Genomic DNA, 26,558 nt, shown 5'->3' with positions numbered 1-26,558 from the left:
AGATGTTTTGCGTCTGAGAAAGCAGGTGTGTTATGTCAGGGGAGAGTCACACCATTTTGAAGTTCTAGGTCTGCCTGCATCACCGTCAGATCAGCAAAAGTGAAGGCATGTATTGTGGTCTGAGGGTCTAGAAACGAAACAGTTGCCCTCCCAAAGGTCTGGGGGCAAGGTGTGCAGTATATCCACGCACACAAAACCACCAAACAAGGAACACTTTCTCTAGGGACTGTTGCTATTCCCAACAAAGTTCATTCTTAAGAGAAATTTCTAACAAATATATCCTATTTTTTAATTTGTTTAAGTAATAGTAATTACTAGTAATTATGAGAGAATTTTGGCAAAGAGGTTAAAAAACTTGACATGCCACTGTCGAAGGATAATGCAAGGATTTGAACCCCAAAGTCTGATGACTAAGTCCAGGCAGTTCCTACTGGTTCAGATGTAATCATAGATTTTCAGCTTCAAAACAAAGAAATGAAAACATATTTCTCTATAGTAAACTTGTAGTCCGGAAGGAACTGCCTTATTCCATGATAGGCACTATGTGGGTTAGTAATATAACAGTACTGCTTCCAACACTTGCTTCCTGAAGGTGACCATCACCTTTGAAACACTCCGGGGAACCCCCAGACAAAACTTCCAAAGTGTCAAGTGCTTCCTGCCAAAGGCCCCACACCCGCCAACTGCTCCTTTGACTAGATAGTCAAAAGATGCTGAGAGTGTTGAACTCAACTATCCAAAATTTTATTTGATGCTCTTTAGAATACAAAACCAAAATTACCTACTTTAGCAGTTTAAACAACACTATAAGCATAAAATTTTTAAATAGTGGACTCGTGTTAAACAATGAAATCAACTGGATTTTTATCCAAATAAGAACAATATTTACGCATCATTTGACAAATACTGAGTGTATACTCTGGACAGGGCAGTATTCTGTGTGCTTGAGAAAAATAAAGATTCTATTCCCTGGAAGCTTATATTATTTAAGTGTTAGACCTCCTGTTAAAATATAAAATCAAAGGTTTGACTTTGAAGTTTAAAACTTGTAAATCTCCTGAAAATGTACCTACGATCTGATACCTGAGGTGACTGAAATATAAATATTAAAGCTCAACATAGAGGTCACATGCTCATTATTATTTGCAGTCTGAACTATTTTTTAAAAAGTGTTTATTTATTCATTAGTTTCTCCAAAGAAATATAGTATACTATACAAACACTATTAGACTATTACATAAAATTTAGAATTCAAATATTTTCTGTTTTAGAGTAATATAAAACAGAATGGAGTGGACTTTATCTAAATGTTGATGCACATTTTTTAACTAATGCTGAATTTCCGTACAAAAATCTTCACCCCCAAAATTATGACTTAAGCTACATGTAACTCACATACATTCAAACTTGAGTACCCCATATTTAGCCTTTTCCTGCCTCAGAAAAGCATGGGTTATTATCAGAATTCTAGAATGTCTTCCAATTCTAAGTTTGAAGGCTTTACTGAAGGTCAATAATTCAGTATAGATACATGAGTTCAAGAGATATCTTTTTTGAATTCATAAATATATCTCAGATAAATGTGTATCTTTGATTCATGCTTGGCCAATACAACATTTATGAAAGCTCTCTTTCCCAAAGTATGTTTTGCAGTTGTCACACCCCTCTAATAATCAATTATTCACAACTGTCCACTTTTCCCAAAGAGCAGATGCTATCCAAACTTGCCTTGAGTTTGGATGATAGAAAGTGGGGTGCAGGGTCCTTAGACATCGATTTGCAAGGATGATTTGCACCAGAGGAAAGATCCTGCAGAAATTTTGAGTTCAGGTATGTGAAGTTCAAACTGAAAGACAAAAAAATGAAGACCAGTCTCCAGTCTAGCCTCAAAGAGCAGGTCAGATCCCTGTGGAGAAAGGTGAATACTCCTCAATTGTGCATGGACTCAAACAGACTCCTGTTCTGTAAGAAGAAATGAAGAAAATGCAAGTCTGTTTGAAGACTTCCAAAGCTTTGAAGGTAATGGAGCCCTGGGACACAGTCCCTGCGGTGGGGCAGACTTTTCCCAGGAAATCTGCAGTGAAGCCTGAGAAGACACTACTGGAGGACACACTCAGGTGAAGCGTGGTGGTCCCACACAGTGCAGCAAAGGCTCAGCGGAGGCCTGCCAGAGAACAGATGTGCAAGTTCTGGAAACTCTCTGAAATACTTTGGGAGAGGGGGGACTTAAGAAAATAGATCATTCTTCAGCAGATACAGGTACAAACCTGGCAAATTGGCCCTACAGATTATAGGTCTTTCTAATTGCCACAGAAAAATCTTGGATATCAGTGTTTTCACACAACTGTCTGATTTCTGTCTTTCTCCATTCATTTTGCACAGAAAACAAAGATTTCCTCCCTTGAGGCTATTCTCTACATGACTTATAAATTCTTACTATTTGCTCTGCTCTCCTAACTCCTCTTCTCCATTCCTCAGTTCTTGGCATCCAGTCTTAAGAAACAGCAGTTGTTTATTAAAATCTACCAGCTTGAAAGAGCTTAGGTTCTTCGTTCCATCTCCTTCTCCAAAATGGGCCCAGGGTGTCTCTATCCAGTTTTTTGCTTACAATCTGATTTTATGTTTCAGAGCTATTTTAGATCATGGTGTGGACTTTTAAGCCAAATGTCACTTCATATATTCTTATAATGCTACAATGGGTAGTTCAACATCCTCATCCTTTTACAATTGAGAAAATGAAGTGAGAGTTGTACAGGGAGTGTATGCAGTCAGAACTGGGCTGAGAATCATTCCTAAACTGTTGTACACACACACACACACAGACACACACACACAGACACACACATTTTTTTTTAAAACCAAGGATTGAACCCAGGGACACTTAACCACTGAGCTACATCCCCATACCTTTTTATTTTCATTTGGATACAGGGTTTTGCTAAGTTGCTGAGGGTCTCAATAAGTTGCTGATCCTGATCTTGAACTTGCAGTCCTCCTGCCTCAACCTCCCAAATAGCTGGGATTATACAACTCCAACAGTCACAAAACTAAGCCCTTCCTGAAGAAGGCTGAAAGGAAAAAAGGAGAGGAGGGGAGAAAAAAATTCTAAAACTAGGTTTATATTACTGAAGTCAGAATCCAAACTCTAGCATTTATAACTTATGTGACCACAAACAAGACCCTTAACCTCCTCTAGCCCCATTATTCTCATCTGTTAAAACAGAAATAATATCTAAGACAAGTTGTAAAGTGAATATGAACAATTTAAGGCACTAAAACATTGCCTAAACATAATAAATTAAAAAAAAAAGAGAAAACTATTTTTAAACTATTAGTTAGCATTTTATTAAGAACAGTATTCAAGTGATAATGGTAACTATATGAAAACTGAAATCACTGTATATGCATATATGTCTTGATGTGCATACATATATACACATACAATATAGTCTGTACACACATGCACACATAAATATTGCATTTATACAATAAACCCCAGTTACACAGATGGATTTCCATTTTTCTTACTAGAACACACTGGTGTTCACATGGAGGAAGCACCTGTTTTCTCATAGAAATAAAATGAAATTACTCAGAAGGATTGAGGCAAGGTATTTTATCAGGACTCACGGCCAATGTTGATTACAACATTGCCATAATCGTCTCCAACAATGGTTTTAACAACATTATAAAAGGCACGGTGGTTTCAGCACATTTCCTCTTACTGTCTCTTATATTCTGGGAACCAATTCAAGGGAAATCAAAAACATGATCCACATGGAGGAATACTGAAGATGAAAAAGAAAAAGAAGTGAGTCATGCTAGATGTCAAACTATGACTGGTTGCCTCCTCATTACTGAAGGACACAGAGAATATAAGAACAAAATGATAAAAATTTAAAAGAAAGGAATTCTGAATTTTTCAAATTCAGTTTATAGGTATAGAGAAAAATCAGAGTTGGATTTTTGCTTTGTAATATCATCAGGAATGAAGAGGTACCCAGGAACTGTGCTTATTGCAGTTTGACTTAACTATTTTATTCCTATGTTCATACTGAATCCACATTGTGGCCTCTATCAAAGAAAATGTTCAAATCCAATTTCCAGAGACTGTTGACTGAACCTTAAATGAAACAAAAAAATATCAGTCATGGTGGCCAGTTACTACAAAGACTCATTCCATTAGAAATGGCTATTTCCACCATGGATTCTAATATATCCATGATCATGGATTAATCTTGAAGAAGCATTCAAATTTGTTCTTCTTTCTACGCACACAAATAACTAATATTGTTCAGACCTTTCTGCATATAGACAAATCACAAAAGAACACGACAAATGTTAGAAAATGAAGTGTTATATTATTTAAGAATAAAATCAATAACTGCAATGATATTCTGATCAGTACAAAATGTAAAGACTAAAGTACAGGGCATTTTTTCTTCCTTTTCTTTGAAAGGACTTTGGAGTACCAATGATGTAAGGAAATTAACTGTAAGACTAAAAAAAAAATATTGGAGTTGACTTTTCAGGCTATAAAAAACTCACAAAATATCTTGGCAGCTTTAAACACCACTCATTTCTTTTGGTAGCTTTAGCTACTAAGAATGTTGGAGAGACTTGGAAAATTTCTTTAAAAGAGAAAAACATTTCTTTCTGAATATTTGATTCACTAGCTATCATTCACTAAATATTTACATCGCAAGCCAGAATTTTAACTCTCCAAAATGTCAATTTAAAATATCCAAGAACAAATCAAAGTTCAAAGCATGTAGTGGCCGAGGGAATGTCTGCTCTCCAGGTTCACCTCAGTTAAGTCATCCAGAAGATGATATGTACTTGCCAGGGTCCATTGTTTGCCTGAGCCCCAACCCCACCCAACTTCCTCATCCACCTTTCCAAGATCTGATTTGTTTCTGTTCCAGCTGCTGCTTCTGCTGCTCTCCATAAACATTGTTTGAAATACTGCCTACATCAAATAGAAAACTGACACCTTGTAGATGAGCTAAAACACAACCTCCCCCCTCTAGATTGGTCAAATATTTATTCTGGCCTCTTGCTACTTCTTTTGTTACTTATGTTTGCCTGAAAGGGAGGTGAACCATTAACTCAGTGCTTTGCCTTTTCCAAGTTTCACACCTGGTAAAGTGCACTTGTGATCAAATCTTTTGAGGAGGGCAGAAAGGGTGACTGGGCTGACTTTTCATCCTCTACCCCGACCCCTTCGCCGCCGGCAGGTTTGTAAGAAACACCAGGAAGCAATGCCCAGGCAAAGTCACTGCTGGAGACCCCCAGCAAAGGTGCGCAGGCGGGACGATCGCGTGGCTGCAGCCCCTGGGGAGTCTGCGCAGGCGCGCTCCCTCCGCCCCGCTCGGCCCCAGTGTTCGCGCAGGCGCACGAGGACAGCGCCACTGCCGTTGGACACCTTCGCCACCAGAGGAGCCTGAGGACCGGCGGAGGGCTGGACTCCGGGCAACCTCTTGATGGCCACGCAGCGACGTCTGGGGACCTGGCGCTGAGGCCGCCCTCGACCGGGATCTGCCTCTTCAGCGGACCCGGGCGCTGGAGTGAGGCCTCGGACTGGGTGCCAGACGAGCGCCCCGGACCAGGGTGACGGCCCAGGCGGGGAAACCTTACCCTGGGCCTGGACCGGAGAAGGGGAAGCTCGATCTTTGGGACTCTGAACAAGTAAAATGCGAGGTAATGACGTCGCTTTGCTTTCCTGAATGCCGGGAGCCTCAGAGGGGCCCGGAGCCTGCGCCCTGCGCGCCAGGTGCGGCCTCGCCCTCGCCTTGGTCCTTTCCTCCGGCTGGAGTCTCGCTCCCAGCCCGGGACTGGCCTTGAACATGCAGAAGTGAATCCCTGGCTTCCGGGAGCTCCTGCTGACTTGGGAGGCAGCCCCGAAAATCAAAAGTAGGAATTGTGGGCAAAATATTGGGAAACCCGGGCTAGCCAACAGACTTGAGAGTCACCGCCGCTTGCAGAGCTTCCTGCCGCAGCGTGAGACCGAGCCCGGGCGGTGGCCCCGGGGCGGTGGGGGTGAGCAGGCAGGTCCAGGGCTTTTGAAAATTTTGAACTTGTTTTTTTGCCCCCCCCCCAAGTTTTTTTTTTTTTTTTCTGTTCTTCTTTTTGTTTTAATCTAAAGACAACGAGGGTTTGCATCTCTACCAGAGATGCTCTACTGAGCATGCTGGAAGCGGATTCTAGATACAAGCTCTGTAACTGTTGTATAAATTTCTGTAGAAAGCAAGTCTGGGGGTGAGAGTAGGGCTTGGAATATGGACTAACAGACTTGTTCTTAGTCTCCTTTTGGGTTCGTGAGGGAACCACCAGAAAATAAAGGCAAACCAATGATTATTTACTTTCACAGAAACATGATGCATGATTGGGTTGTCGTGCAGCCAAATGTAGAATTTTTTTAAAGAAAGAATTCCAGTTAGTTATTCCATGAATATGTTGAAGTATTTCTTTCTTCCATTAATTAAGCTGAGGCTTTTAAACACAAACACACATTCTTTTTTCTCATTAGTATTTATTTGAATATTTCACTTGGGGTGGCTTTGGTAGGGGCCTGATAGAGATTATATTGTTGCTAAATATTTTGCTCCCAGAGTCACTTGATGTTGCTTTCATTGTCTAGCAGTGAGCATGAAAAGAATTTATCTACATATTCAAAATGATTTATTTTAATTTTCCTCTTATCTGAAAAGTGACAATATGACTTTTCATCATTGTTCTACATTAATTCTATAATTCTACAAATTATATTTAATCATATACAGATTTAACTTGTTTGCTTGTATATCAAAAGTTGCCTTTTTTCCTTCTCTCAAACTGTCCAAATATATAAAGTTTGTTTCAATTACTAATATATTGTTTTCTGTCTTTTGCTGTCACTAGCTCTTGTAGCATTAAGAGACATTGAGAAAATAAATTTCAGAAACCAAGATTAATGAAAACAAACCATTAGATTTTAAAGGTATGGGATCATTTAGTCAAAACTCCCTCCTTTCTGAAAAGGTCAAGGGTGAAATTTTAAAATTTCATCAGTCAGGTGGCATGACTCTTCTGTGACATCCTAATCACTCAGCATTTCACTTCTACAAAAGGATACAATCCTACAAGGGAATAGAATTATTAGTCAAGCTCTTATCTTAATACAGATACAAAGATAATCTAAACACTAGGAAGAAATGCAAGACCAAGGGGGGAAAAAAGAACAAGAGCCGCTTTTAGGATTGCAGAAGCAACTTCAGTAAGTTGTCTGACAGAAGAAAAGGTAGAGAACTAGATAGGAGGGATGTTTCCAAAAAAATCACAGTTGACCAATTCAAGTATATGAACTTGGTTTTGAAAATGCAAATGTGGCATTATGAATGGTATTAAATTGATTATGAATTGCAAATGAATTGTTGAATGCTTTACTGAAAATTTCTCTAATACTGTTCCTTGGGCGTCCCTTCTGTTTGGTCATCCGTAGACACAGTTTACCATTAAGAGATGATATCTGTAATATACCAGTATTTTTTAGTCACAGAGAGGTTTTCTCCATGAAGGCTGTCATTCAGAAGAGGTGGATGCACGTTGATACCTCTAAGAATTGAAGCACAGAAAGTACAGCTGTTACTTCTAAGTTTGGGAAGATGATTAAAACTATAAAAAAGAATCAAACATTTATTTTCTTCTGAGGAAATCATGTGTGTGTGTTTTGTATTGTTTTGTAGAAGTTTGCTAATAAAGCTATCACCAAAGGTTAGAAACAAAATCAAGTAGAAGAAATGCTTATAGTATGGCATGTGCACAGACCTCTGCAGCAGATAGTCTTGTTTTAGGGGTAAGTAATGTTTCACTTTGACTAAATTCCAGATCATGAAATATTTCAGTTTTGAAAATGATATTCTTGGATCTGGAAAGGGATAGATTTGGTTAAATCAAAGGATAAGAGTTTAATTTCTTAAAAATGTTTATTGTCTTCTACAAATTTTGACTTATTTTATATTCCTTGGTAAACAGATAAATGCTTAGATATAATTATATTGACTAAACCAACACACAAAGTGTTAGAGAAATCCAAACAAGGAATAAAGTTTTAAAAAGAATTTATGTGTGTGTTTTAACTTTAAGAGAGCCTATCATTGATCTTTTAATTACAGTAGGATAATTGTAACTTTGTTTTAGTTTTAGTTCTCTTAATAAATACTAAGGAATTATTAGTATCATGCACTTTTTACACCTCAAAGGAAGAAAACTTTCCTGTTGACTAATTCTTCCTCCGAATTTGAATACTGTGTATGTCAGTTGTCTAAGTCTTCTATCAGATTGTTAGCAGAGATCCTTAACCTTTTTGGAGTCATAGACCACTTTGAACATAGAAATGAAAACCTGAATCTTCTCCCCCAGAATCATGTACATATGGAAATTCTTTGTTCTTTTTACTTTTTTCTTTTTTTAAGTGGGAGGGAGTTTGACCTCCTGGAATCCACTTTTTGGCTCCAATTAAGAACTTAGATTTTATTTTTTCAGTGCTAGAGATGAAACTCAGGGCCTCCATGCACACTAGACAAGTGTTGTACCACTAAGCTCTATCCCAGACTTTAGGAACCAGTTTTAAATAAGAAAACCTGCCTGTCGGCAGAGTTCTTTATAACCTTTGACTACATGGATATTTCATAGTTTTATATAGAAAAGCATTCAGTCATATATAGAGAGACATTATTTTTCAAGCCTACCACTTTTATCATTGGGAAAGTCACGTGGAATAATATTCTTGATACCAGTATGCTCATACAGGAGGTATTGGAATTGTGTGTTCAATTACACTATTTCAGTACTAACAACGTTCTCTTCTTACAGGCTATCCAGATTATGATTGGCATCTTTCATATTTTCATGTGGTATTTCCTATTGGTTTTGTATATGGGACAAATTAAAGGAGTCTTTGGGACATATGAACCTATAACTTACAAAACAGGATGTGCTTTTTGGGGAATTTTTGTGAGTACAATACATTTATATTGATTCAATCATTTGATGGATAATATTCATTTGATGGATAATAATGTCAGTAGTAGAAGATAGAAAAATAATGATAAAAATAATTAATTTTCATGAAAAATCCAGATAATGATGCATGGTTGATAAGTGATGTACTGACTCATTAATAAATGATGCACTGACTCATAAATGCCAAAGCATTGCCTTGGGAAAAAAATAAGAGTTTATAGTAGCATGATTGCAATTCACAATAGCCAACTTAGGAAACAGCCTGGGTGCCAGTTAATAGATGAATGGATCAATAAAAAGTAATCAAACAAACACACACACAATGGAGTTTTACTCAGCCATAAAGAAGAATGAAATTATGACATTTGCTGGTAAATGGATGGAAATAGAGAACATCTTGCTAAGTGAATGTAAATCAAACACAGAAAGTCAGGAATGTAATATTTTCTCTCATCTGAGGAAGCTAAAGTAAAATAAGGGGTAAAATAGTGGTATGGGGGGGATCCCATGAAAATAGAAGGGAAATTGTTAGGAGAACGGTTGAGGAAGGACAGGAAGAGGGAGCATACTCCAAGTAAATTTTACCTTTAAGTCTTATCTAAACTACCAGTTTAAAAAACAAATAAATGGAAGATCAGTTGAGTAAAGAAAAAGGCAAAAGGTAGAGAGAGGAGGGTAAGGAAAGAGGAAGTACTAGGAACTGAAATGGAGCAAATGATGTTCCATGCATATGGGATTATATCAGAGACATCATGTCTAAAAAAACTTAAAAATATCATTTTAAATAATAAAATTTTCTAAAATATCAATAAAATGTAATTCAATAAAACTTCTCAGGTTGCAAATTTTGAAAGTCATTTTATTAAGCAAATGGCCATAATCTAGTTGAAGAGCATGCTAGTTTAAAATTCACAAGATATTTTCACTTTTTAGATTCTGTGTTAGCTTTTCTCTTCACTTTCTACCTCCTTAGAAATCTTAGCTTTGTTACAGAAGTGAACATAGAATATGTAATTTAAACTTATTCTTGTGGAATTTGTAAGTTTTGAAATTTGACCTTCTTAAATAAAGGGTGTAGCATGCATGCTGTTTTTTTCTAAAATTAACCTTTGCCAATAAAATCACTAAACAGATAAGGCAAGGAATATTTCAGGGGGTTGTACAAATCACTTTCAAACAATATGGCAATGTTTTCCTGTTCTTGGAAATATATTTCCAGTCATGAAATAATGGGATCTCTTTTTGAAAAATCAAACAAAAGCATTTATGAATAGCAGCTGTTACCTTAATAATTACTGTAGTTTTAGCTCAGAGTCATATTTTGTAAATCACAGTGTGAGATAGACTCACAGGCCACATTTTCCATATCTGGACATGTACTTAGTCATTATAGTCAATGTATCATCTCATTAGAAGCAACAGCTTTAGAAGTAATAACTGGGTTATATATGAAGTATCATACACACATACCAGCAGACTTGTCCCAGAATCAGAACTGATAGTCTGCATTCTGTCCACTCTCTCCTGTATATTTCTGTTAATGGTGACCCTGTGGTTTTTTTTTATAATAATTACCTTTAGATAACATTACTTCATGATAGAAAATTGTCCTGACCCCTTCTAGTTTTTTTTTTATTATTCTATTACTGTTTAGTGTTCTAAAAATACTTAGAAGAAAGAATTTTTTTAAAAAATAATGTTAAGTTGGCAAGCATTATCAATAAGTACTTATGTTTTTATATCCAGTATATTGTGTCAGGAGTTTCCTCAATAAGATCAACACAGAATTCAAGTCGATACCTGGTAAGTTGAAATGTTGGGGTTTCTCTAGAAATTACTGTCACTATGCTAAACAATAGGTCTTAAAGAAAAGATGATGTCAGAATAATGAAGTAGTCTACACACCTTATAAAGCAAAGAATTAAGTGAAAATCTAGGATCACATAAGTTAATAGAGACAAGTATGTTGTAGTTAGTCATATTACCTTATGTAAAAGCTTATAAACTTAATTATAGTTTTTAGGGTTTTTTGTTTGATGTTCTGCCTTTTAACATATGAATATTATGATTAGAAAAACTTTAATAGGAGCTGATACATTTATATGTAGGTACTGCAGTGCTGTAAAACTTCATTTTCTGAAATAGATTGTAAACAGGATTATGTCTTGTAACAAAAAAGTAGGGCATTTGTCCAAGGAAAAGATCTATCTGTGATGTAGGTAGAAAAGTATTGAAAAGAAAGAAAAAACAACTTAGAGGTAAAAGATATGGAAATTAGTCTAATCTTATAATTTTATAGACTATAAATTCAACATCTGTCTAAAGTTATTGATAAAATTTTCCCAGATAATTAAAACCCATAATTAAAACTTCTCTTTGATTTTATTTTCACAAACAGTTGTCATTTCCCATTGCTTTTTTTCTTCTTTTTTTCTCCTTTTAGTGGAAATTCTTTGGTTCAAATCATATTAACAACTGATTCACTAGATTGTAAAATACAATATTTTTTATCCCCAGTGGAACTTGAAGATTGATATTTGGTGATATTTTAATGTTCTGGGTTTCATGTAAACCAGAAATATATTTTGCATGAGCAGCAAGCATACAAATACTTCTGAAGCCTCACAAACTAGATCAAAGTTTTTAATTAGATGACTTTGTTTTAGCAAGACAAAATGTTTAACCAAAGTATTTATTCTGAATATAATAAATATACTTTATGTCTCCTTTTCAGAGCATATGGGCTTTGACCATGAACATCTTCTCTGTGATTACTGCACTTATTGCACTATCTCTAACAATAATTGAGTTGTCTACTTTTAACACTGTGTCATATAGGAATTATGGACAAGCGGTAAGTGGCCAGTTGTGTAGGAAAACCTTAATTTCAAAATTATTCTTTTAGTGGTTTTGAAGACTTAGGAGATAAAATGAAGCTTGTATTGTTCCTCACAAATTTTTTTTGTTGTGGCAGTGAGCTCTTGATTTAAAGACTTAATTCAAAAAAATGATTCTAAAGTAATATCATATTAACAAGCCACTTGAATTCTTGACTTTCCCAATTAAAATAAAGCAAGTAAAATAAAGACTTCAATAATAAGTGTCTATGTGTTAGACACAAAGTCTCTGATGATTCGTTTTATATAAGAAAAGCATAATCTTGGACCATAAAACCCCCAAATCAACATTCCCAAAATCAACAATTCTGCTATGTATGCATACAGTTCAAATTTTAAATACCTAGTAATTTCTCATTAAACAGAACTTTTCATAGCAACCTATCTTTGCATCTTACATAATTTTGCTTATATGATGTCGTTATATTTCTTCCTACAATAGTAACATTCTAAGAAACTACATTTATTCCAACTATTTGACTTTCAAATCCCAAAATTTTTGCTGCGAAAGATTATAGTAATACTTTAAAAAAAAAAAATCTTCCATTTAAAATGAGGAAAGATTGGAGGCAAGCCTCCTCCTTGGTCAACAGAACAAAAGATATAACAGTTAAAGTAATGAGTAAAAGAGTTATTGTAGGAGAAGTATATAACTTCCTGCTTTACCTGCAATATAGTATATAGAAGTCCATCAGTGGAAATAATTCAGAGAATAGAAAACCAGACTGGAGAATAATGAGACAATGGTAGGAAGTACAGTAATACCCGAAAATAGATCATGTGTAATAAATGATGATTTAAATAAACATGCCCAGATTCTCCCTATAAATTGTAAGAAAAATCTCCAATATATGGTGATTCAACTTATAGAAATCTGCAATTCTGATTTCACTTGCATAGAATAGGAAGAGAATACTTAAGTTATTAATTGTGTCTAATTGTTTCAGGGTACTTTCTTATTCCTAAATTTATAATCATCAATTTAAGATAGTATTGCGTAATTGTCAAAATGTGCTATATTATTCTGTTTTTCATAGCTATAACAAAATAACTGAGGCTATATACTTACAAAAAAAGGGACTGAAAGTCTCAAGATAGGCAGCCAGCCCTCTCTCGCCTCTAGTGAGGGCTTAATGGCAGATAGTATTATGGGAGAAAGTACATGACAGGGTCTACAGGCAAGACCTGAGGTCAGAGTAGGGAAGACAGCCTTGCTCTTTTATAACAACCCTTTCACAAGATTTAGCCAGGGTCTTAGGAGAACTACATTAATTCCTTTCAAGAACAGCACCTCCAATGACCTAACAATCCCTCCCCCTACGACCTTCTCCGAAAATTCCTTCCCACTTCTTACCATTACCAAATGAGAACCAAGTTTCCAATACATGGAACCCTTGAGGGGCATGCTCAAACCATGTCCAAATTATAGCACCTGTTTTTTGCAGTAAGTATTATGAGCCACCATAGACTGTAGCCATCTGAATCCAGTACTAATGATCTTCCCAAAACCACAAGTTTTAGCCTTGTTTTCTGTGGTTAGTTATGCAAAATTAACTTACATAGTAGACCTACATTTCTTATCCACTATCTTTTCCTGGTGGCATGGTCTACATTTATTAAGATAGCTAACATTTTTCAATATTTTCATATGCCTCTTTTCTAACATAAGCAAGGTGTTTGGCTACCTCCACAAAGTCATCAAGTTATCGGTGTTCCCATGAACACAATCATCTATCCCCCAAAGTGCATGCCTCTGAATTATGTCCCCCTATAGCCACGTGGTTGATAGTCTAGACTCCAGAGCCAGATTGCATTGTTCAGATAGGATCCTTAATACTTGCTAGTTTTGTGTAATGCTTTGGAGAAGTTTAGCTTCCTGTTCCTTAGTATCCTTGCATGTAAACCAAAAAATGTTCTAATTCATGCCTGTTAACTAATTATTCTGTTCCTTTTCTCAAACTCCAGGCCTATTCTGATGGCTAGCTTGACTTTTTTACTTGGATTCTATCATCTCAAACTCAAAAGTTATAAAATAGAAATCGTTAACTTACTCAAAAATACGGTACTGCATGACTCCCTTGTTTATAAATTTTCTAGATCCAAATTCTTAACCTTGACTGCTCTTTCTAGTGACTTTCCAATTACCAAATAGTATTTATTCTTTATTTAACATTTTAATATTAGGGTTCTCATGTTTTAAGTCATAGGAAATACAACCCAAGTTGACCTTAGTGAAAAAAGGGCACTTGCTGACTTAAGTCTGGTTCATAAGCTTAGATTATGTTTTAAGAATTTAGTCTCATATTCTCTCTGTTACTTTCCTATTTGAGCTGCCCCATCAGACATCTTGCCACTTCAAGGGAAGAGATTTGATAACAACACTAACTTATAAATTAAGGGATGTAGGCAAAATGACTTTTTATGTCTTGCCAGTGAAGAGTCCATAAGCAATCTCCACCTAAAATGTTGATTTTGTATTCCTGCCAACAAACTTAAATTAGAATTAAATCCTCTAGTCTTCCTAATCTTCCTGTTCATATTACATGTGATCAAACGCTATATTTAACTTAAAACTTCTTTATCATTCCTCAGATATGTTTCTTGCATTAAGTTGTTTGCTTGCACAAATAAGCTAGGTCATTGTGATATAGCTTCATTATTGGTTTTATTTTACGTCTCTGTTTTTTAATTATTTTGTCACACTTTTAACTTATTTGGGGGGGTCTATTTTTTTCCCACTTTTTTTTATTGATGCATTATGGTTGTACATACTGATAAGATTTGTTACATATTCATATATGCACCCAATACACAATATAACAATGTAATTTAGCCAGTGTCACTCCCCAACACTCCCCCCTCCCACCCCTTGGCCTCTTTACTCATCTCCCTTAGATTTTCGTGAGATCCAGCCCATCTTTCTTTTCTTTTCTCCTCTTTAACTTCCTCTTATGACAGAAAACAAATGACCCTTAACCTTCCGAGTGTGACTTATTTCACTTAACATAATGGTCTCTAGTTCTATCCATTTTCTTATAAATGCCATAATTTCACTTTATTTTCTGACTGAATAAAACTCCATTGGATATATCTACCACATTTTCTTTATCTCTTCATCTGTTGATGAACACCTAGGCTGGTTCCATAGTTCAACTATTGTGAATTGTGCTGCTGTAAACATGGGTATGCATATATCACTGGTAAGATGACATTTAATTCTTCAGGGTAGATACCGAGGAGTAGAAGAACTGGGTCATATGGGTGGTTCCATGCCTAGTTCTCTGAGGAATGTCCATACTGATTCCATATTGGTTGTACTAATTTGCAGTCCCACCATCAGTGTAAAAATGTTCCTTTTTCTTTCCATCCTCTCCAGCATTTATTATTATTTGTACTCTTGATGACTGCCATTCGGACTGGTATGAGATGAAATTTACATTTCCCTAATTGCTAATGATATTGAATATTTTTTCACATATTTGTTGATCATTTGTATTTCTTTTGTGATGTGTTTGTTTAAATCATTAGTTCATTTATTAATTAGGTTATTTGCTTTTTTTGGCATAAATTCTTCCTGAAAACAAGGTTGCAATGAAACAAGTAAATAAAAATTAAAACTGCTTAAAATTCTGCTTCCTTCTTCCTTTTTTCTCAGCCCTACTCTTATTTCAGAGATCCTACCTCTTTGTGAAGCCTTTTTAGATATTAGTGGCTTTGAATGAACCTCCTGTTCCCTGTAATTATTATGCACATTTTTATTCATTTTGACTTACTGACCTTACCATATATGACTTATTACTTTTCCATCTTTTCTACTTGATTATAAACTCTGAGAAAGCAGGAAGTTTTTATGTATTAGTGTATTCTCATTATTTAATCTATAACACCTTTTTTTTTGCATATAAAAGATAGTAAATAGAACCAATAAGAAAAAGGAGAAAGAAGAGGAATAGAAGGAATTGAAGGAGAGTGAATTACGATGCTATTCGTTGTAGTTCTGAATATCCTTGTTACATAGCCAGTACAAAGACTGCCTATTCAGGAAGAGCTCTGTTATGATTCACTTAGCTCACCCATAATGTATGTAGTTGAAAATATTTCCAGTAACATTAGAAGAGATCCATTTTATTTATCCTGACTTTCAAGTGAAATGTTCTTTGAATTCTTTTTTAATTTGCTCATTATCATATGCTGTTATAGCAATATGAAATGTGCTATAATGAAGTTTTTATCACCACAAATATAAATGTAAGTTTGTTTATAATTACTAATAGCTGTCTTATTAAACAAGGATAGCTTATCAAAAAACCTCTGGGTTGCCATCTTATCCTTGAGATAGGAGGGCCAAATCTTACTAACTGAAGACTTTGCATAGCAAGTTGTGCCAGGGACTCTGTAGTGAAGATGTTAACAGGAGTAAACATTATAAGAAGTATAACAAGAAGGCTAAGTGATGAAGATCAACGATGAAAACCGCAGATAATGAATTGGGAAGAATTATAGCATGAAAAATTAAGAAGCAAAAGAATAAGAATGTCTAGGGAAATCACATCGGGAAAAAGGTCCATCTATTATTTTCCTTCTTTTCCTTGGTTCTTATACTATGAGCTCCTTCCAAGGGCATGTTTGTGCTTACCAAAAATAATAATGTAAGATTTCTCCCTATTTCCTGATTACAGAAACTAGGGAGGGAAGTTTCACGTGTTTTATTGACCACGTACCTCTTGGAAATTGGTATTGCCCTTACACATGCAATCTGCTGCTGTTCACAGTTGGTAAGTGTTTACTCAGGCAAATGAAGAGATGTTAGTTTCTAGTAAGCATACTCTATGAGATGATGAAGCACACTGTCCAATGTTTAGTATTAATAAAATGGAATATATTATTTAATTTTTACTTTTTCCTTCATTTAATGAATAGAAAACACAAAATGACAAAAGCAATACAGGAAACTACATATCAAAAGTAGAAAAAATTATAGAGTAAAAAGTGATTGTTCACTTAATATAGTCTACACATTCCCACACATTCTAATCTACTACATAGAAAGTTTTTTACTAATTGTGTGATCATTTTCTCATTATTTTGTTACATGCCTTTTTTAAGCATCTTTTCATTACAAAACATCTAAAGAAAGCCTTTTAATAACTTTTTTTAACTTTTGCATTCCCTTATTACTGTACATTTAACCTTGTTTCCAGTTTTTTCTAAATATAAACAATGATTCAGTGAATATTTCAATACAAACATTTTTGCATATAAGACACTATTTCTGGAAGTGGTAGATTTGTAAAAATATAGTTGCAGGGTCAAGTTTAATAATATCCCCAAATGCCATAATAATTCACAATACCGCAGAAATACATGAGAATGTCTATTTTCTCACAAGCTTAAAATAAGTAGACACCTAACATTCATTCATGTTTTTCTCAGATATTCATGAATATTAGCTAGGCTTTGTAATAGGCACTAAGGATGCAATGACTAATAAGACAATGTCTCTATGAGGGAGTTTGCATTCAAGTCGGGGAGAAAGATATATATAAAATGACTATGTTATATACACACACACACACACACACAGTACATATAGTCACAACAGGAAAATGTTATGAAGTAAAGGCAGAATAAGGAGATAAGGCAAAGATATTTTACATAGGATGGTCAGGTAAGACTCAGGGACTGACTAAAGTACACCAGCAGAGACGGGAAAAAGTTTTGGGACCGTGTGTGTGTGTGTGTGTGTGTGTGTGTGTGTGTGTTTTGATATGTGTCCACATTTATTGAGATAAAAGGACTACAGTATATTTTGAGAGAAAAACATTAATGAATTAATTTGGCATAATTAAAACCATATTACATAATCCATATAGATATATTTAATTGGTGTGTATTCATTATATAAAGCAGTGGGTTTCATCGTGTCATATCCATACATATATGTGACATAATTTGATCAATTTCACTCCTCAGTACTTCCCCTTGCCCTCCTCTCCCTCTGATCCTCTTTCTCAACCCTAATGGTCTCCCTATTCTCATGAGATCTTGCAAAACAGGTTTCAAAAAATATAGAATGAGTAGGACTTCCAGAATGACTAAGGGCAAAGCGAATATTCCTGAAAAGTAATTCTGGAAGTTGGCCAATGTGTACAACAAATTATGAAGTGTTTTTGAATTTATACTGGATCTAAATAAAAACTGGATATCTCTGATATGTTAGCTTGGGACTCACTTTAATTCCTTCAACAACCTCAGTTTCATTATGCAGAAGTTTACGTTGGTGAGTCACACAGTGGGGACCAACAGTTTGCTGCCTGAGAGTTAATTTTATTTGAGGCAGAACAGAAAGTTCCATGACTAGGATTATTAAATCAATAGAGATAGCAGTCACAAACAAGTAGATAACACCAACGTCACACTTTGAGATTACAGTACTGTTGGGCAATAATTGACTAGCAACCAGCCAGAAACTCGATTCAGATAACAAGACAGCCACCATGGGATGTTTGCCTTGATAATGTGTATCCCTTGTGGTCTGGAAGAATACAAATATGTGCAAGGGGAAATTGGAGGAAGCTCTAGTGAGCTACTCACCTCTAGCTAAAAAAAGAAGCATGCAAAGTAAAGTAAAAGCTGAAATAGACGTATAAGTAGCCTAAACTTTGGAAATATTCTTCAATTCAGAACAAAACGGATCAGAGGACCCCACACCCTCGTAGCAGCTCCCTGAAACTGAACAAAAAACACAGTTCTGCAATGGGAAGTCAAGGTAGGAAGGCTATAGAATAACATTTACCCCTTATAGTCTGGAAGAATATAAATATGTGCAAGGGTATGCACACTATGGAAACTGGAGAGAGCTCTAGTGAGCTACTCACCTCTAGCTAAAAAAGAAGCCATGCAAGGTAAAGTAAAAGCTGCAATAGACTTATAAGCCTAAACTCTGGAAATATTCTTCAATTCAGAACTAGGAGTGGATCTGAGGCAACCACATTCTCGTAGCAGCTCCCTGAAACTGGACAAAACTGCAAGTGAAGGTAGGGAGACTAGAATAACATCCCTTATGGTCTGGAAGAATATATGTGCATGGGTATGCACACTATGGAAACTGGAGAGAGCTCTAGTGAGCTACTCACCTCTAGCTAAAAAAGAAGCCATGCAAGGTAAAGTAAAAGCGCAGTAGATTTATAAGAAGCCTAAACTTTGGAAATATTCTTCAATTCAGAACTAGGAGAGGATCTGAGGCAACCACGTTCTCGTAGCAGCTCCCTGAAACTGAACACATAAACCGATTCTACAAAGCCAAGTCAAGGTAGGAAGACTGTAGAATAACATTTACCCTTTATGGTCTGGAAGAATATAAATATGTGCAAGGGTATGCACACACTAAGGAACTGGAGAAAGCTCTAATGACACACTCACATTGATAAAAAGGAAGCCATGCAAAGTAAAAACTGAGACTTATAAGTAGCCTAAGCTTTGGAAATATCCTTTGATTCAGAACAAAATGAGGATCAGAGGACACTAAAAAGTCATAGGAGCTCCCTGTAAGTGATCTAAAAACCAGTTCTGCAATGACAAATTAAGATGGAAAGACTGGGGAAATGGTGATAGACAAATCAGAACTAGCAACCAGGTTAAACTCTTTAGTATTGGTTTTTAGAAAGAATTAATAAAAGGTGGCAGTACTTGGCGGGAGGTGCGGGGGGGGGGCTCCCCTCCAATAAGCTGAAAAACATTCTCCCACCAAATTTAAGACAAACAGGCATTGATGTCCAACAGACTTACAGTCTAAACAAAATAAGCTCTGATCTTGTGAGCTGAGCTGGCATGGGAGAACCCTCAGCACTTTGCAGCGAAGGTAGTAAAAACTGGGAAGTGGCAACAACTTTAGAGCCAGAGAATAGAAATCCCTACAGTTTACCTTTATTTTCCATATATCTCTTTTTTCCCCTCTATTGCCTTGTTCTAAGCATACTCTCTTTTTGAATATCCAAGACCAAACAGCCACTTATGCCTTTCCACTGTATTATTGGGTGCACATGCCCCATGCTGTGAGTAGGTCTGGACGCAGAACGAGACTAACATTTGAGAGAAACACAGGGTGATTATATGAGCCATGGACTGCTTTTCCAAGGCATGTTTATTTGAAATTGGCACTCTGAACTCTGGATAATGAGCATGGCTGACAAGGTGGAACTGGGACAGATTATGGTTAGGTGGAAAGCAGCAATCCCACAACATCCTGCATGCCCAGAAGGATGTAGAGAATAAACGTGCATTCCACATACCACCTCCACCCACACAGACTGATGTTCTCAGAATAAGGGGTGCAAAACAATACAGTCTACAGATGCATGGTTGAAAGGACTAGCCTACAGGCCTGCCAGATTTACATTCCCATTCCCATCCCTGGTCACAATAGCAGACATTTTGAGAATGAAGTCTGCTCTGAATCATAATGGTACTCCACTAATAGAAGCTGCCAGGCAAGGAGGGTGTAGACCAGTGCATACATACTCCTCTAACAAGTTTGGCCAGTTTGACTAAGAACTGACAACAAACAGTACAATAATTCTGTCAAACAACCTTCCTCAGCTGGGAGATTGTAAATTCAAAACCCTGAAAAATCAGGTCTTCAATTTCAAATTCTCAACAAGAAGAAAACCAAATTCTTTATTTTGTCAATTGGGTCCTCTCTCAAAACCTCTTTATTTTGCTCTTATCTCATTCCCTTCTCTCCATCCTTTTTTCTCTCATTTTATCTTTTGTTGCCCCAACACACTTTTTTTCTATTTATTTTTTATTCTTCCCCTTCAATTTAGCATACTATCATTTATACTTAATTTTTCCAGATAATTCTATATTATTTCTCACTCACTTTTCTCTTTGGTTGTACAGTTGTAGAGATCATTTGGAATAACTTATAGGATATGTTGGTATGAGGTGTGCTCTTAAATTTCCACTGTTATTAGCAGTTATTCTTTCAGAGTTGTACTGGTGGTTAAACTTGGCACTTTGATTATGCTGAAGCTAAGATACCCTCACTCCAGGGATGATTATAAGGAGATAACTACTCACTGAAGGACCCACACATAAAAGGGGAAGAGGGATTCATCTCAGTGGATGTGCATGCAAATATATGACATCAGGAAACATAAATACTCACCTCCAATAGTTTATAACCTTCCAAAAGATACTGAAGTAGATGAAGTTCCAAAGATTTTTTTTTTAAATGTTTAAATGGTCAGGGAACTAAAAGAAAATCTTAAGTAATGAGGTAAGAGAGAAAATACAGGTTGTATAGGATCTGAAAGAGCATTTCAATAAAAATATAAAGATACAGAAAAAGAAACAAATCCTGAAAATGAAACTATAAATCAAATGAAAAATTTATTTGAAACTTTTTAGCAGATTAGATTATGTATAAGACAGAATTTCACACCTTGAAGACAAGACAGGTGAATTTGAACTCTCAGCTAGAAATAAAAAATAATCATGATTACAATATATAAGAACTCAAGGACAACATTAAGAACTCAAACATAAGAATCATTGGATTTAAGGAATGTAGACGTAGACTAATGACATTCAAAATCTTTTCAGTGAAACTCTAGAAAAATTTCCAAACATTGGGAATTAGATGGGGATCCACATAGAGGGCATTTAAAACCCCACATAGACAAGATCAAAATGGAATGTCTCCATGACACATTATTCTTAAAATACCAAATATATAGGATAATGATAGAATTTTAAGAGGTTCAAGAGAGAAACATCAGATTATAAATAGAGGCAATCCAATCAAAACAACATCTAATAACCTCAACAGAAACCCTAAAATCTAGGAGGGCTTAGAAAAATGTGTTTCAAACCCTGAATAAAATGACTTTAAACCAAAAGTGCCATATCATACACAGCTACATTCAGAATCAAAAGAGAAATGAAAACCTTCCAAGATAAGCATCAACTAAAAGAATCAATGACTACTAAGCCAGCATTATGAAAAATACATAAAGAAATCCTGCACACAGAAAAATTGAAAACAAATACTGGAGCTCAGGAGAGGATGAATCTCATTGAAAGAGTAGTTAAGTAAATTAAACAGCTCTATAATAACACTGAATGTAAATAGTTTCAATTCTCCAGCCAAACACCAGACTGGCAGATTGGATTTCAAAAAAACAAGGTCAAACTATATGTTGTTAGGAAGTGACACCTCTCTCAAGCAAAGATATCTACGAGCTGAAAGTGAAAAAAATGAAAAATGATATTCCATGCAAATGCAGCCCATAAGCAAGCAGGGGTGGTGATTCTCATATCTAACAAAGCAGACCTCAAAGTAATCACAAGAGACAAAGAAGGTAACTTCATATTAGTGAAGGGATCAAGTCAACAAGATGATATAATGATAGCAAATATGCTCAATGTTGATGAAGCTAATAACATAAAACAAACACTACTTGACAAAAAGACTCTGATAGACCCCACCAGAATAATACAGGATAATATCAAACACCTTTCTCACCTACAGATTGGTCAGCCAAATATAAGTTCAGTGAAGACACTTCAAAAATTAAAAAATACTATAAAATGGCTCTAACACATCTGTAGACTATTTCATCCAGCAACAACTGGATTTACTTTCTTCTCAGCTGCTCATGGAACTTCTCTAAAAAAGACCACATTTTAGTCATAAAAAAAGTATGATCAGAAAAATGAAAGATTACACTCCATTTATGTATGATCTATCAAAATGTATAAATGCGTTCTGTCATGTACAACAAATTAGAGCAAATAAAAACAATTTAAAAAGAAATATGAAAATATCAATATATCTCCTTACATCTTATCAAAGGATCACTAGGGACTATTTTAGAAGTTTATATTCCAATAAATTATAAAATCTAGAAGAAACTGATAAATTTCTAGACATGAACAACCTACCAGTATTAAAACAAGAGGAGACAGAAAACACAGACTGGTGACAATCAGTGAAATTGAAGAAATAATAAAAAGCCTTCTGACAAATGCCCAGGACCAGATGAATTCACATCTGTATTTTACCAGACCTTTAAAGAACTAATGCCAATGCTTCTCAAATTACTCCATGAAATAGAACAGGGGACAACACCTAATTTATTCTATGAAGCCAGTGAGACACTGATACCAAAATCAGATAAGTATAAAGAAGGAAAAACTACAGATCCATAGCCTTGGCAAACACCAATTCTTAAATATTAGAAAATCATATTCAAAAATACATTGAAAAGATTGCACATGATTTAAGTTGGTTTCATTCTAGATGTACAAAAATAGTTCAATGTTGACAAATCAATAAATTTAATTCACCACATAATAAAATTAAGGACAAAAATCACATGATTGTCTTAGTAGATAATGAAAACACCTTTGATAAAATTCAGCACCCATTCATGATAAAAACATTGTAAAAACTAGGAAGAGAAGGCCTTACCTAAATGTATTAAAGGCTATATGGGAACCAATAGGATACACAAAAACAAAACCTTTTTTTTTCTAAGATAAGCATGTGTACCCTTACCTCTCTTATACAATGTAGTATATGAAATTTTAGCCAGAGCAAAGCAAGAGAAGATTAAAAAGGGGTACCAATAGGAAAGATAGTTAAATAATTGTTTGCTTATGATATGATCCTGTACTTAGAAGATTTACAAAACTCAATCAAAACTTCAAGATCTGTTAAACAAATTCAGCAAAGTAGTAGAATACAAAATCAACATACAATAAGCAATAGCTTTTCTATGTACCAATATCAAATATGCTGAAAAAGAAACCAGGAATCAATTCCATTCCCAATAGCCTCAAAAAATAAAATACCTATGATTACATTTAACCAAAGAGATGAGAGACCCTATACAATGAGAATTCTAGAACATTAAAGAAAGAAATTGAAGAAGACACAAAGTGGAAAGACCTCAAAATTATTTTTAGGCAGAATTAATACTGTTAAAATGGAAATACTACCAAAGGCAATACACAGATTCAATGCAATCCCCACCAAAATACCAATGACATTTTTCACAGAACTAACTAGAAGTGAAATTTGTTAAATTGATATGGAAGAATAAAAATACCCAGAATAGTCAAAACAATTTTGATCAAAAAGAGCAATCCTAGAGGAATCACTGTACCCAATTTCAAATTATAGTACAGAGCTTTAGTTATAATAACATCATAGAACTGGCATAAAAATATATGCATAGGCCAGTGAAACAGAACAGAAAACACAGGGACAAACTCACACACATAGATGCAGTGATTGGATTCTTGACAAAAATGCCAAAAACACAATTGGAGAAAAGACAGCCTTTTTAACAGTGCTATGAATACTGGATGTCCATATGTAGAAGAATGAAACTAAATCCTCATCTATCACCCTGAACAAAAGTTTATTCAAAATGGAATAAGAACTAGAGATTAGTCTAGAAACACTGCAATTGCTAGATGAAAACTTCAGAGTCAATACTCCAACATCTTGGTGTAGGCATTAACTTCCTTAATAAGACTGCTAAGGCTCAAGAAATAAAAAAGAAGAATCAATTAATGGAGTGGCATCATGCTAGAAAACCTCTGCATAGCAAAGGAAGCAAGAAGAATGTGAAGAAACTGGAGAAAAGATAGCCTATTCAATAAATGGAAAATTGAAAATCCATATGTAACAAAATGAAATTAAACCCGTCTCTCACCCTTGCATGAAACTCAAAGAGGATCAAAGATTTAGGCACTAGACCAGAGACCCTGTTCCTAATAGAAGAAAAAGTAGGTCCAAGTCATCACCATATCAGTTTAGGATCTGATTTCCTTAACAAGACTCCTAAAGCATAACAAGTAAAATCAAGAATCAATAAATGGGATGGATTCAAACTAAAAAGCTTCTTCTCAGCAAAGGAAACAATAATGTGAAGAGAGAGCCTACAGAATGGGAGAAAATCTTTACCATATACACCTCAGATAGAGCATTAATCTCCAGAATATATAAAGAATTCAGAAAACACCAAATCAATAAATGGGCTAAGGAACTGAACAGGCACTTCACAGAAAAAGAAATATAATGGATCAACAAATGTATTTTTAAAAGTTCAACATCCTTAGCAATTAGAGAAATTCAAACCAAAACTACTCTAAAATTTCACCTCACCACAGGCAGAATGGCAATTATTGAGAATACAAACAACTATAAATGTTGGCAAGGATGTGGGGGAAAATATACACTCATACATTGCTGGTGGGAATGCAAATTTGTGCAACCATTATGAAAAGGGTACAGAGATTCCTCAGAAAACTTGGAATGGAACCACCATTTGACACAGCTATCCTACTCCTTGATTTATATCCAAAGGACTTAAAATCAGTATATTACAGTGATGCAGCCACATCAATGTTTATAGCAGCTCAACTCACAATATCTAAACTACGGAACCAACCTAGTTGTCCTTCAACAGATGAATGGATACACACATATATACAATGAAATATTACTCATCCTTAAAAAAGAATGAGAAGGTGACATACATTTGCCAATAAATGGATGGAGCTAAAGAATATCGTGCTAAGCAAAATAAGTCAATCCCCAAAAACCAAAGGCTGCATGTTTTCTCTCATATGTGGATGCTAATTCACAATAAGCAGGGGTGGGATAGGGAAGAACAGAATTACTTTAGATTAGGTAGAGGGGACTGAAGGGAGGGAAGAGTGTATGGGAATAGGAATGATAGTAGAATGAATCAGACATCATTACCCTACGTACATATATAACTATATGACCAATAGGACCCTACATCATGTACAACCAGAAGAATGAGAGATTATACTCCCATTATATATGATGTTTCAAAGTGCATTCTATTGTCATGTATAACTAATTAAAACAAATTTTAAAAATTTTAAAAAGAATGTGAAGAGAGCCTACAGAATGGGAGAAAATCTTTTTCAACTACTCAGAGGATTGATATCCAGAATATGTTTTTTTAAAAACTCAAAACACATATCACCTAAAAAATAACCCATGCAGATGTATGTTTTCTCTCATATGTGGAAGCTAGAGAGGAAAAAGGGTGGTGGGGAGATGTGGGTAGATCTCATGAAAATCTAAGGAAGATCAGTAGAGGAAAGGGAACAGGAGGTAGAAGCTGGAGAGGGTGGGGGAGAGTGATGGAGAGTGATATTGGCCAAATTTTATTGTTATATTGTATGCATGTAAAATATGTTACAACAAATCACATTATCCTGTAAAACTATAATGCACCAATTTAAAATGTGGGAAAAATGAAATTTAAGCTCCACCAGTCACAGTGGTCAATAGAACATTAGTTTTATTGTCTTGAACTACCCACTGAGCTACTTTAAAGGCAAGAGTTCAGTCTTTAACCAAGTCATTTCCTTGTTCAACTTGGGCATTCCCCCTATAAAAGTCTTCCTCTGGGTCTCTTTGGCAGAGCCCAAACCACTTTTGGGCTCAAATCAATAAATTTAATTATTATTTTTGAGTTGGGGCTGCCCAATTCATTTATCAGTGACTGCTTACATAAATAAACTTATTAACAATATTAATAACAACCCATTAAACAAATGGAGCAAATGGCCAATAAATACATGGAAAAAAATTCAACACATTTA

General features: G+C 35.3%; 1 protein-coding gene across 4 annotated transcripts in view; it reads left to right on the top strand.

Annotated features, from left to right (window-relative positions):
* Positions 1-5,413: 5,413 nt before the first annotated feature.
* Positions 5,414-26,558, top strand: part of Ms4a13 (membrane spanning 4-domains A13) — a 38,817-nt gene continuing 17,672 nt past the window's right edge. The window contains exons 1-9 of one of the 4 annotated variants that reach the window (XM_047518976.1): positions 5,414-5,700; positions 7,725-7,834; positions 8,854-8,994; positions 10,750-10,806; positions 11,738-11,857; positions 16,580-16,675; positions 18,585-18,669; positions 18,866-18,937; positions 19,126-19,212. In XM_047518976.1, coding sequence (XP_047374932.1) covers positions 7,790-7,834; positions 8,854-8,994; positions 10,750-10,806; positions 11,738-11,857; positions 16,580-16,675; positions 18,585-18,669; positions 18,866-18,937; positions 19,126-19,187 — 678 coding nt within the window. In that variant the 5' untranslated portion in view covers positions 5,414-5,700; positions 7,725-7,789 and the 3' untranslated portion in view covers positions 19,188-19,212. Of the gene's footprint in view, positions 5,701-6,117; positions 6,980-7,724; positions 7,835-8,853; positions 8,995-10,749; positions 10,807-11,737; positions 11,858-16,579; positions 16,676-18,584; positions 18,670-18,865; positions 18,938-19,125; positions 19,213-26,558 lie in introns of those variants that run through there. The other 3 variants (XM_047518977.1, XM_047518978.1, XM_047518979.1) reach the window with 3 other exon arrangements.

The sequence above is a fragment of the Sciurus carolinensis genome, chromosome 11, assembly GCF_902686445.1.
Source record: "Sciurus carolinensis chromosome 11, mSciCar1.2, whole genome shotgun sequence".
Classification (NCBI taxonomy): domain Eukaryota; kingdom Metazoa; phylum Chordata; class Mammalia; order Rodentia; family Sciuridae; genus Sciurus; species Sciurus carolinensis.
The sequence above is the reverse complement of the archived record's forward strand: the minus strand, read 5'-3'. Positions and strand labels throughout refer to the sequence as shown.